The sequence below is a fragment of the Lactuca saligna genome, chromosome 1 (assembly GCF_052625555.1).
Source record: "Lactuca saligna cultivar CGN05327 chromosome 1, ASM5262555v1, whole genome shotgun sequence".
Lineage (NCBI taxonomy): Eukaryota > Viridiplantae > Streptophyta > Magnoliopsida > Asterales > Asteraceae > Lactuca > Lactuca saligna.
In genome coordinates, this window is record NC_136417.1 from 119,016,243 (window position 1) to 119,029,750 (window position 13,508).

Sequence of the window (13,508 nt, forward strand, 5' to 3'; positions counted from 1 at the left end):
TTAAAAATAAATATTTAATTACAATAATAATTTGTAGAGTTGTTTATATAGATATGCAAAAAAAAAAAAAAATCATAATATTGTGTTATATTTTTTTATGCCAAATTTTATAAAACATTATTTAATGCAACATCATTCATTTCTTTGGAAAAGTATTTATGATCAGTTTTTTAATTGATTTAGTTGAAAAGTAAAATAAAATCTTTGAAAATTTTCATTTAAAATCAAAGTTTATTTTCATTCATGTTATGTGCTAAATTATTTTATCACTAATTACAATGTTTAGGTATAACTTTACGATAAAAGTTTGTTGGTTTTTATCAAATATATACGGTAATTCTTACCATTTAATTTTCATTTTTTATACATATGCATAAAAGTTAATCTATATTTTTTAATTATCTATAATAAAGTCATAAAATTATAAAAAAAATCTTCTAAGTTTTTTTTTAAAAAAAAAGTTTAATTGGATTTTAGTTTATTCTAACGTTCTGTATATGTTAAAAAAGAAATAGTCTCCTTCTTTCAGATTGCAGATATTTGATCTACCTCTTCTACCGTAGAGGTTTGCATATATGATTTATAAACTGCATACATTTTACTTCAGAAAAAACAAATAACACCTAACTCTTAACTCTGTAGACATTTTAGTCACTACACTTAATCAAAATAAGGTCAAACTCATGTTTCATGAACTTAGCAACTTTAGTACTTCTAGATTAAAGTTTATTTTTAATGTTATGCTTGATATTCTAATCGTTCTTAAGCATTCTAATTTATTATTAATTATTTATTTTCATATTTATCATATTTATTTATTTTCCTTTCATTTAATTTTTCAAAAAAGACAAGGATCCTAGATCAAAAATACTTAGTGTTACAAACAAAAGCTATTCACTTATGATAGCTTATTAGTTCCCTAATAATCCAATAAATACTCTAAATAAATAATCTCAAACATCCCCTAAACCTGTGAGGAAAAGTATATTTCATTGGTAGTAAACACAACATAAACTTTCCATTGTGTTTACTATCATTATCCTCAATGATTTTAAAAAATATTCGAGATAATATAGTTAAATAGTTAAAATGTTTATTAGTTTATTATGGTTTTATCTAATAAGTTACAATGAATATTTTGTGCATTTTAATGAAAACAATAAATAAATTAACATATATTTCATTTTAAATTCTTTAACAACGGTAAAACAATAAATGATCATAATTTCATTTACTTTCAACTAAATATTTGTTTGCAAATCTTTCATTTGTTCTTTGATGTATCGGGGGTCTAACTGATACAATTAAACCATGAGGGGGTCCAGCTGCAATTATAAGAAAATCCGCTTTAAATTTACATCCGCCTTCGAAGTGACTTTTGCGGCCAACCGTTCTCTCCGTCGAGGGCTCAATTCAACCACAGATTTGCTCCACGTAAAACCCTAACTCCTTATTATCAATTCCTGTTCAGTTGTTCATTATCTTTGTTTTTCAGTATCTTCCATGGTTCGACAATCCTTTTTCCTTCTGTTTAGTGCTCCACATATATTCCGTGAAAGTTGCAACGATTCCCTTACTGGGATGTGCAAATTTGATGCTTTCGATTTTTTTTCTGCTAGGATTCCCTATTTTGTGCTAATTGGTTCCATTGAATGAGGGTTGGAACTTTTAAGGCTTAGTGTATTTCAATAATGTTTATGCTAAATGCATGCGATTTGTGAAATTGATTGCCTCTTACTTCCTTAGGAATTGGATTATGTTTTAGCAGAGTTTAAGGTAATTGTTAATGAATTTATAACAAATCACAAGTGTTAATCATAACTTCATGATGAAAAGTTTCAATTTAGACGGATCTCTTTGCAGTAGGAGTTGATACCTAATTAGTCTGTTCTTCGCTTCTTGCTGATATTCATTTCTCCCTCCGAACTCAAGAAGCATTTTCAGGTGACACGTAGAAGGCCAGTACTTTATCAGTTCAAAACGAACATAGATTACCTAATAAGTATGCCAAATTATTGTAAAGCTAATTGATTATCAAATTTCCAATTTCAAATTTCAAATTAGCATGTTTGACCTATAAGGAAGCCGCATCTATTTTCTGTACTAGAAGGAACAGTTGATGTTAATCTTAAATAGTTAGGTTTAGAGAGAAGTCACAATCCCTGTTTCCATAAATCAAAAAACCAGAAAGCTGCTATTAGGAAATCCTTGTTAATACTAGTTTCATCCAATTGATAGGTTCATGAAAGAGGGATGATGAAGTCTGCTGGACATGCTTTGCTTTCTTCTTTTACACCTCCTTATATTTTCCCCAAAAATAAATATCGCAGATTCCCTCCAAATTTACTTTGTGGAACTTCATCTTCTAAATCAAGGAAGTTATACGCATACCAACAAAACCATCATTTACATCCCAAATCTTCAATGGTTGTGGAACAGTATTTACCTCCTTGGTTCAGGTAAAATATCTATAAGATGTTTAAACAATGTTAAAAGTTCATTTTTTTTTTGAATGATTTGATTATTGATTTTCTTGTTTTGCAGTGTTGCCCCAATGATGGAATGGACAGATAATCATTATAGAACTATGGCCCGCCTTGTAACTAAACATGCATGGCTGTATACAGAAATGCTTGCTGCAGAAACAATTGTTTATCAGGAGAAGAATTTGGTATGCAAGTTATTTAAATGAACTTATATTTGCTCAAATAATGTATCTGTATATGAAGATTATATTTGTTCCTTTTCGACTTATGTTTCTTTTTGATTGCTCAGGACAGATTTCTAGCTTTTTCTCCAGAACAACATCCGATTGTACTTCAAATTGGTGGAAATAACTTGGAAAATCTTGCAAAAGCAACTCGACTAGCAAACAGATATGGTTATGATGAAATTAACTTAAAGTGAGTTCTTTTTCATAACACATCTCCTTTTAGAGGAGGGTATTTACGTCTTTTGCACAAGAGCTATGCTGAAATTTGTTTTTTTTTTTGTTAGTTGTGGATGCCCTAGTCCAAAGGTAGCAGGACATGGTTGTTTTGGTGTGCGTCTTATGCTTGATCCAAAGGTTTGTGAAAGATTTTCTTGGATGCATGCTTTTTTGATCAATGTAGAAGTAGAAAGGATATTTTTATTTTTATTTTTTGTATTTATTTGTTAATTTGATTAGGTTAATTTTTGCAAGGGAAGTTTGTTGCTGAGGCTATGTGTGTGATTGCTGCTAATACGGATGCTCCAGTTAGTGTTAAATGTCGTATTGGTGTTGATGATCATGATTCATATGAACAACTCTGTAAGTTTTTATTTTTATTGATTTTTATTTTTTATTTTCATCCATTCCTCCAGTTTGTTTTATAAAACTTTCTTTAAGATATACAGTTGAAGAAGTTTCATATAGACATATTTCATGTTCAGTTGGGATTTGTATTATGTATTTAACAAATAAACAAATTTATGTTTATCATTTGAAAGTTTTTATATTCGAATTGATTTTTTAATAATCAAAGAATATTTGAGTATGTAATGTTTTTATTTTTTATTTATCTTCCTATCCACTAAGTAATGTTATATTCAAATATAGAAATAAAGGTGTATTTGTATTTTGTGCATAGTTGATACTTCATAAAATAATATCAGAAAAATGTATTTTGTAAAATAAAAAGTTGGATAAAATAGAATACCTTGAAATTTTCTTATGGAAAAAAATATTTTGAAGTTATATTTAAACATATCGAAAAAAGAAAAATTATCTGTAGTTTTAGATACTCTTAAAAATAGTATCGGTGTAATTTTTGGAATTTAATCATATATAAGATGTATGTAGACGCATTAATATTTTTACAACTTTTTTATATTTACATTTGCTATTTTTGTCATCTTTTGTTATTTTGATTTTTTTTTTTTTTTTTTTAATTTGCAGGTGATTTTATATATAAAGTTTCTTCTCAATCGCCAACTAGGCATTTCATAATACATTCAAGAAAGGCATTACTTAATGGAATTAGCCCTGCTGATAATCGCAAAATTCCTCCTTTGAAGTACGTAAATCAAAATGACAATTTCATTTCATTTTATTTATTTAGATAATAAAAAATAAAATTTACCACATCTTCTTCCATGTTTTTATAATTATATTTTATGCAGATATGAGTACTTCTATGCCCTCCTTCGCGACTTTCCAGACCTCCGCTTTACAATTAATGGTGGCATAAATAGCATCGATGAGGTAAGCATTCATTTCCTTTTATCTTTTTCATAGAAAATAGAGTAAATTACACGAATGGTCCCTAGGGTTTGGAGTAATTTGCGCGTTTGGTCCCTAACTTATTTTTTTTAACTCGAAAGGTCCCTATTGTTTGTTTTTGTCATGCGCTTGGTCCCTACTATTTGTTTTTGTTACGCGTTTGGTCCCTGCCTTACCTAAAAAGACTATTATTTAAATAGGAAAAAAATGATGGGGTATGTAAGGTAAGGTGAGATGGATGAGGTTGAGGGTGTGTTTATTTAAATAAATTAAAAAATCAAAGGCAAAATAGTTTTTTTAGGTAAGATAGGGACCAAACGTGTAACAAAAACAAACAGTACGGACCTTCCGAGTTAAAAAAATAAGTTAGGGACTAAACACGTAATTTACCCTATACCATAGGGACCATTCGTGTAATTACTCTAGAAAATACTAATCTCTTTTTTTTTTTCCTTATTAAAAAATAAAACAAATGTAAAAAAAAAAATATATTTGACCTTCTTTTCTTGATATTAAATTTACTAGGTACGCGCAGCACAACAAGAAGGAGCTCATGGTGTTATGGTTGGTCGTGCTGCCTATCACAAGTATAAACAAATAACCACTTTATTATTATATTATTATTATTATTATTATTATTATTATTTATTTTTGCTTTTAGTAAAAAAGAAACACACATATAGCTTACCCTATTATGTCCATTAAGGTTGTGTTTGACGCACCACAATTAGCTGATAAGCCAGCTTATTTTTCGAGCTTTTATAAAATATCAGATTTGACAAACCAAAAAGTAGCTGATAAGCTAGCTTTTTAAAAAGCTACTCAGGAGCTTTTCTAAATTTTTCGAGTATACCTTTAATTAATTATAAAAAACATATTTTTCTAAATGTCATTTTATGTCTTTCAGCTAGTTTTTACCAAACGTCATTTTTTATCAACTAGCTTTTCAGCTATCAGTTAGTCTGCCAAACATAGCCTAAGTAATTAAAAAAAAACATGATATTTGAGTTTGACTAATTGACTAATTGACTTATTGTGTGCAATTTTTTTGACAGTTCATGGTCCATGTTAGGGAATGTTGACACTGAAATATATGGGGCCCCACCTAGCGGTGTCACTCGTCGTCAGGTTTGCATAAAATAGCAATCTACTTTTATTGTTTCTATATTTTCTTTAATCAGCAATTGCTATTATGGGTAAAAATGGAAAGTACATTGCCTTTATTTTTGATATATAAAAATAAAAAATAGGTGATATTGATATCTTGTTGTAGGTGTTGGAGAAGTACCAGGTGTATGCAGATTCAGTCATAGGAATGTATGGAAATAGTAAACCAAGTCTCCGTGATTTGGTTAAGGTAAAAAGATATATTATTTCCTTCTTTCTGAGTAAATTACAATTTTGTCCTTCCTTGGTATATCTTTTCTTTTTTTTTTTTTTTGGATATGGTAGAGAAGTTCCAGTTTTTGTTTTTTATTTCCGTTCCATTTATCATCCTTGTTAACAGCGTAACTGTTAATTCCATGAAAATGACCATTTTGCCCTTGTGTTTCTTCATGTTTTAAATCCAACCATATTCAACCAGAGCCCCACAGAAGTGTCACCTAAAATTAAACAAAAGAAAAAAAAAATTGAAACTTGTGTATAATATCTATAAAAAAGGTAATTTGGGGATTAAAATATCAATGTACTTTATTTATTTATTTATTTTATTTGTTGATTTGTGTAGCCTTTATATGGACTATTTTGGGGGGAGCCAGGAAACGGTGTGTGGAAGCGCAATGCGGATTCTGCTTTCCATCAATGCAAGGCAAGTTCCCTTTTTTTTTTTTTTTTTTTTTTTTTTTTTTTTTTTTAAATTTTAGTAAATAAGAAATAAAAAAATATACCCAAACAATTATAGTTTTTAACATCATGAGGGTAAAACAGTCATTTATTCATTTATATAATACACAAATAGACGTTCAACTACTTTATCCATACAGGACTTAAAAGAAAAAAAAACTGTATATATAATACTCTAATAAATCCATTAAGAGGAAAATAGTTATTGATTTGCATTTGCTAATTGCTATTAATTATGTTTGTAGACATTCAAATCTCTGATGGAGGAGACTATAATGGCAATTCCTGATTCAGTATTGGATTCACCCATTGTTGCTTCATCATCTACAACTCGTGTAGATAAATTTCTTCATTCCAAGAATTTCCTTCCATTACCTTATACACCTAAGGAACAAGAACAAGAACAAGAACAAGAACAAGAGTTATTGTATGCTTAGGGTTATGTGATAGCTTCTTAATGGAACCATTCAGAGGTCATTGTCACTGAATCATTAAGAGGTTGAAGTCATTGGACACTAAATGGTTTTTAGTTTTATCGAACAATCTCGTAGTCGTAGTTTGTGATCACATTACAAAATTTTGTTCCATAACCTTGTACGTGTGCACTAGTTGAAATTCTTTAGGGAAACAAGAGATCTAATATCTCTTATAAACTATACAATATACACCCAAGAAAATTGAACAACTTGGAATGTTAATCCCTTAGAAATCATATTTGTTGCATGCTTCTTGTGGGTTTAACTCGTAAGGCCTCGGTTGTTGAGATGTGATTACACCTAAATGCACATATGCAAAAACACAAATAAGAAAATAAAAATAAAAAAGCACATGCCACATGTACACGTGTCATAAAAATCCATGAAAATGTATAGACATGGACATATATATATATAAATAGCAATGTAATACACAAGTATATGAAAGTGCGATAGATCATAAATGAACTTGCAATTATATTCTTTTGCTTTTAGTTTAGGTATCGTACTTTCAAAAATTAAGACGAAGAATCTTGAAAAATACGCGTTTTTAGGGGTGATAATTGGGAAACTTTATAATTCTTTTAGGCATAATAGATACTTTCATAACACATAAATACTAACAAAAATATTAATCAGTTGATCTTACCATGTAAGTGCTACAACCTTTGAGAATGAGGAAGAACGAAGGGTATCGAAAGAAACAGCAAATTGATTAATGATTACAGAAAGGAGCAATGATTTGAGTATTTACTGTATGAAAATAAGGAGCAATGGAAAATGTACTGAATGTAATTTATTCCTATGTGTAATTACTTATAATGATTTTGAGTATTTATTATTGTTTGTTACACATGACTTACAAAATGTGACATTATATGCTCAAATGTGTATACCATAAGTTGGTATTATTTGGTTAATTGGTATTTGTTTGTTTCTTTAGAAAAAGATAAATTTAGCTTAATGTTTTAATTATTTATCAATAAATAGCCATTTTTTATTTTTACTTTTTTTTTAATGACATATATAGCAATCAAAATCATAGTTGCGCCTTCATAGGTTGTGATTTCGGTTTTGTTTAGTTTTTACTTTTTGCCAACTTTGAACCTTCGTATCTTCCTTATACAAACTTGATTGATCTAATTTTTTTTTTTCATTATGCTTTTGAAGCAATGGCTTTCCATTGATATATTACCATCGATATTTTTAGGAAGTCACCATTTCAAAGCTACAAAGTAGAGATTTTGGAACATTTTTTGACTTCAAGAATTTTTTCTTATTTCGTTAAAATGTTTTTCCTAACTTCAAACGCCCATAACTATTTCATAGAAACTCGAATTTAGTCGATTTTTTATCTAAGGATTCATCATCATGTCTAATACAACTTTCACTAAGAAAGTTACTATAGATATGCTCTGCATCTAGAGTTCTAAAGCTCCCAACTACGTTATTTAGTAATTTTTGAATTTTTCAAAAAATCTCTATTTTTAACATAAGCTTTAATGAAACATTCCCATTCTTTTCAAACTGTTTATATACTTTAATAATAACTTATGAAACTTAATCCATGCATTCATTTTTGAATTGAGTTAATACCTTAAAAGCCATTATTTATATATCATTGTTTCGATTTAACCCCAATTTTATTTTAGTTATTCATTTGCTATTATATGTTAGAAAATGTTTCATTTTTCAGCCCCTTGACCGGTCACCAACAAATCATTATGACGTCTCGGTTTTGCATTTAGCCCAAATATTTACGTATAAATTTGCATTTAGCCCCAACATTTACGTGTAAGTTTGCATTTAGCTCCAACTTTTTTTTTTGTTTCCCATTTCCCATTGTTTTTTAGAAAAAAAAGATCATTTTAGCCCTTGGCCAGTCAATAATAGATATTTTAAAACGTAATAACTTAAAATGAAAAAGGAAAAAACAGAGGCAAGATTTGAAACTGTGACTTGTGAGTTCTACCTGAGGGCGGGGCGTGTTAGTTAGTAAGCCAATGACTTTTTTTTTTTTAATCAATGTTTGTTGTAATTAATTTACACATGTATTTAAAAGGAAGGAAAAAAAAGTCTAGTGTAAGTTTCAAGTCCGAGACATCTAATAAACGATGTGACATGCTAATCTTTAAGCCAATCAATATTTTTATTTCTTTGGTTTCTCAACAAATTTGTGATTAGAAATATTTGGTTTTTTAACAAATTAATATGTCATTAGAAATAATCAATTGTTTTTTAGATGAGTTCCAAATAAAGTAACAATTTTGATTGGCATGAGGATTAGCATGTCATATTGGTTATTAGATGCGTATTGTTTATTAGATGTTATGTAACATACACGTTATGAAATTGTATATTGTTATTATTAAAAGTGAATAAAATTGAGTGTTGAGTTCTAACAGCTAGTTTTTACTAGAAATGAAGTAAAACTATGTTTAGAATCACTCATAAAATATTGGAAGTCTTATGAGATTCCAATTAATAGCCAAATAATGAAAATTTAGCGAAAATATAAAATTTGAAATAAGTAAAATTTTATTATTTGATGTTGTAAATCATCTCGTTAGAAACTTGTAGGCGAAAACCTCGTCGAATTCCGAGTTATAACGAAGAAGTTATGACCAACCGAAGATCCGCGATAAAACCGACACGACGCCGAATGACGTAAAAAGTGAGTTTTTGATAAACTACTTTTTAGCCTTAGTGATCTAAATAAAAGTCTTAGTATTCGTTAAACCGAGAAATTCGATAAAAAGAACACCAAAATCTGACTTCGTATGAGAAAGTTATGATTTTTCGAAGTTTCAACTTAGCAGTAGACAGCTAAAAACTCGAATTTTAGATCAAGCGATATTTGACCAATACACCCTAAAAGAGAAGGTCTCCTCAATTTTAGTACAACGGTAAAAAGTCTGACGAAAACGGATGTCAGATGAAGAAGTTATGAATTTTTAACGGATTTTCCTATCCCGGTCTGTTAAAAATAATAATATTAAAAATAAAGTCAAAATTAGCCGATGAAGTCTAAAAGAAAGTTGTAGAGTGTAATTTTAGCTACGCGTGCATATAAAGAACGTAAAAAACGAAGCTCGTATGCGAAAGTTATGGATTTTAGAAGTTTGGGGCTCAATTTCCGAGAAATTTCGCACGAATAGTGCCAGCCTCGCCTCGTGTCCGACACGCGTCGCAATTCGGTTCGCCTAGAGCATCGGTCCAATACGCATCCGACATTCACCTCGCAGCCGAGTCTGCTTCGTGTCCTCTTCTGATTCGCCGAGGCCGTCGTCCAGTAAGAACTAGACACGTCTCGCATTGGTGGCCAATCCGACGCGAGACACATCTCGCCTACCTCTCGCATACGAAGCCACGTCCGAGCCTCGCAGTAGCCTCGTGGCCCTCGCACTTCCTGCCGCATGCCCGAAGCTCACATGAGCCACGTCTCCCCTCCGGATCCGAGCTTCGTAGCTACGACGTGGAGCTTCCTCAGCCAAGCAATCCTCGGTCTCGCACCCTATAAAAGGGAGACCTGCAAGACTTGCCAACTAACTTTGAATTTTTGACACTTTTCACCCCTTTTTCCATATTTTCTTCATTTTGACTTTCCCCGAAGCCCCGATATCAATTTTAGCACCCGAAACACCACCCGAAGCTCCCGAGAAGCCCGAAAATTTTATCTTTTCGGTTTTGAAGCCCTACCTTCGCAGAGCCTGATTTTCAATTAAGCTCCCGGTTTTCAACATAGAAAGTCATATTTAAAGCCGAAATGCTGTTCAAATTACTATTTTAACCCCCGATTAATTTAAGGTGAGTTCAATATATAGGAACAATTGTTTGTTATGTGTTATATGTGCTATCTGCTTCTCAGTGTTATTATTCCGAGTTATTTTTCCGTGTTATTTTTATTCTGCTATTTTGATAGCAAAAGTAATACCTTTGACCATGTGATCAGTGAAAAGACTTAGATTCACATTGGTAATGGTATGAAGCATCTGGCCATGTAGAGCATGTTCCGTAAGTGAATGACTTATATTTAAATGACATTGGCAGAAGATTAAACAGGGCATGAAAACCTGAAATCTACTGAAATGTTAAACAGGGCGTGAAAACCTGAAATCTACTGAAATGTTAAACAAGGCGTGAAAACCTGAAATCTACCGAAATGCTAAATAGGGCGTGAAAACCTGAAATATATCATGTTGATATTCAAATATTATATGTCTTCTGTGCCATTTGGGCCAAAACTTTATTGATGCATATCAAGTATTGAAATCGTTATGTCTCATTGATCGTAAATCTTTGAATCAAATCTTGAGTTGGTATTGAAAGCTTGACATATGATACACATATGCTATGTTGTTCTTGTTCCCTTTTGCTTCTGTCATATTGGTATATATAAGGCATAAGATTATATTGTATCTATTTATTGAATTCACTAAGCGTTATCGCTTATCCCTCTCAATGTTTAACAATTGCAGGTGATGAGTATCCAATATAGTTTTATACTGCTGAAAGATTTAGAATAGTTATTAGTATTTCTCTGTATTTTAATATTCATATATGTATATGCATAGTAGATTCCTGGGTAGACATGAAATGTAATAAAGCTTTGTTGGTTTGTATCCAGTCTTTTGTAATCACTTTATCAATATAAAATATTGTTTTATAAATATGCATGTAGCATGTTTTGAGGAAGTAACTTAAGAAATTTTATCTGAAATAGTATGAAAGTTTGGGTCTTTCATAAATACGAAAGTTTGGGTCTTTCAATCATGGTATCAGAGCAATGGTTTAAGTGAACTAAATATCACGGATTGGTATTTAGACTTAAAATGTTGGAAGCTCAATATATGAGCTGATTCATAATAAGTATATGGATACAAACCATAGGAAATATTTAAGTGGGGGATTGGGTAGTGATAAACCCTAGTATTCTAAGATATTAAGTTACTTCAGAATTTTAAGAAAATTAGTTTAAGTGAACTAGAAATTTTAAGAATTTCTAAACTTAAACAAGAATTATTAAGTAAAGATGATATGATATATTTTAGGTTGAATACCTAATGGAGGCAAGCACTAGAATATTAAGAGGAGATATGCCTTATATTCTATTATATGCTAAATGATAAATGAATATAGAGAGGATATATGCCTTATATTCTAATATGTGTTATTATTTGAGAAAGCTTAAGGTCTGTTGCCGACCTTGGTTTAGAAAATTTTAAGAATTTTCATAATAGAATTTTTCGAAGTGATAAAGAGACTTATGATAGTTGACATCGATAAGTTTATAAATAAACGATCGAGAGATATCATAAAATAATAAATATAAATGGTTATCGTAATAAGTGTATAAATACCAATAGAGTGGTAATATACATTTAAAGTATGTTTGATATATAATAACATCTTTGGAAGAAAGATGTGCATTTGAAACACGTTTGGACAAGATAAATGTGTTGGTACAAATCCACGAAGTTGTTCTACCACTGTTCAGATTGAAGAAGTGATTGTTTAATAGAGTCAAAAGAACCGAAGATGGTGATCTGTACTTCGGCAGTATCACAATGAACATTGTACAAGATTTAGAAGAATTAAATGAAGATCAAAAGAAAGGCTAATGAAGTTTTCACACTCAATAGGCCAAGACTTTGTGGTGTAGTATGTAGTTCGAGTAGTAACCCTATAAAAGATGTTCAAACTTAGTATTTAATAATACTAAGTGATGATTGACTTCTATCCCATCCTTACAGAAGTTCCGTTGTGTGTTAAGCCGACTTTAATATACAAGATTGGGATGGTGAATTGAGTCATTTAGTGGTAAATGGTTAAGCAAATTACTTGTTTAAGTAAGGTAGAATGCCTAATTAAAGAAGAAATACACCCATAGTATCGTATAAGAAGAGATGTTGTAGTCAGGAATAGAGAACCAAGTTGAAGCTAGTAGAGCTTGCTGAGATACAGCTAAGATGCAAACTTCTTAGGATAGACTCTTATGAAGTAGACTTAGACTTACTCAGATACAAGAATAACGATGTCAAGGAAGAATAATGAAATGAACAAAAGTGCATGATGGATTGCATGAGTTAGAAGATGATGCAGGTAGTAGAAGACCGTTTGTCTCCATGCTGCTAAAGTAAATTTTGGAATAGTGTGTCTTGTAGAGTAGACACTACTCAAGAAAGAATTAATATGAAGAAATAGAAGTAAAATTTCTATCGACCTATGGAAAGGTATTAGGATATATTAAATCGAGCATATGCATGAGAAGAATCCTAAAAAGCGAGTATAAGTAATCCAATATATGTTTGATAGAAACGTGAAAACCCTAGTTGAGTCTAGGAGAAACTGATGTACGTATTTGTTTGAACACATTCATGTGTGATAAGTTGCTTTGTGAAAACTTTTGAATGGTGACTCGGGAACTACGAGACAATACTTGGGACGAGTATGAGTAGGTGTGAATAGTAGTAGAGGCCTATACTACTAGAAGCACAGGACTCACACTCGGATCAGGAAAAGTCACAAGGTTACCAAGAAGCTAGTAAATGATTCCGTTTTATTCATGTGTGTCGTTACCTTCGATTCGGTAATGACTAAGAAGACAAGTATTGTTCAACTCTTAAAGAATCGAGTCCGATTAGTACAAATCCGCGAAAGGAGTTAATTGGTTCAGAGAACCATGTCTTATATAGTGACAAAAATTAAGTAGGAATACTGAAGAAGTAAATGGTCGAGATAGTCGATAGAAATATAACAATCTTCATTAAAGAATTGAGCAATCATTAGCCAGAGATGTGACTTGCTATGTGGTGTTACTGGCAACAAGAAATGTATCCGCCCTACTCTTACTAGTTAAATGGCGGGGAGTCAAGTAGCCGTTCAATAATCAAAGAGTACTCCAACTAAAAAGGAGGAGGTGTCAAAAGCTAAAAGATGTGTAT

General features: G+C 30.8%; 1 protein-coding gene across 4 annotated transcripts; it reads left to right on the forward strand.

Annotated features, from left to right (window-relative positions):
• Positions 1-1,311: 1,311 nt before the first annotated feature.
• On the forward strand, positions 1,312-6,800 carry LOC145043817 (Aldolase-type TIM barrel family protein). Of its 4 annotated transcripts, none has more exons than XM_078992580.1 (13): positions 1,312-1,434; positions 2,239-2,459; positions 2,545-2,671; positions 2,776-2,903; positions 2,998-3,067; positions 3,190-3,292; positions 3,920-4,037; positions 4,144-4,225; positions 4,769-4,830; positions 5,299-5,371; positions 5,517-5,600; positions 5,973-6,053; positions 6,334-6,800. In XM_078992580.1, exons 1-13 carry the CDS (start codon positions 1,312-1,314, stop codon positions 6,523-6,525), a joined length of 1,464 nt encoding a protein of 487 aa, XP_078848706.1. In that variant the 3' UTR covers positions 6,526-6,800. The 4 variants fall into 4 exon arrangements, with proteins under 4 accessions (XP_078848706.1, XP_078848728.1, XP_078848721.1 ...); XM_078992602.1 differs by having other exon boundaries at positions 1,337-1,434; positions 2,331-2,459; XM_078992595.1 differs by lacking the exon at positions 1,312-1,434 and adding an exon at positions 1,444-1,506.
• Positions 6,801-13,508: the final 6,708 nt, after the last annotated feature.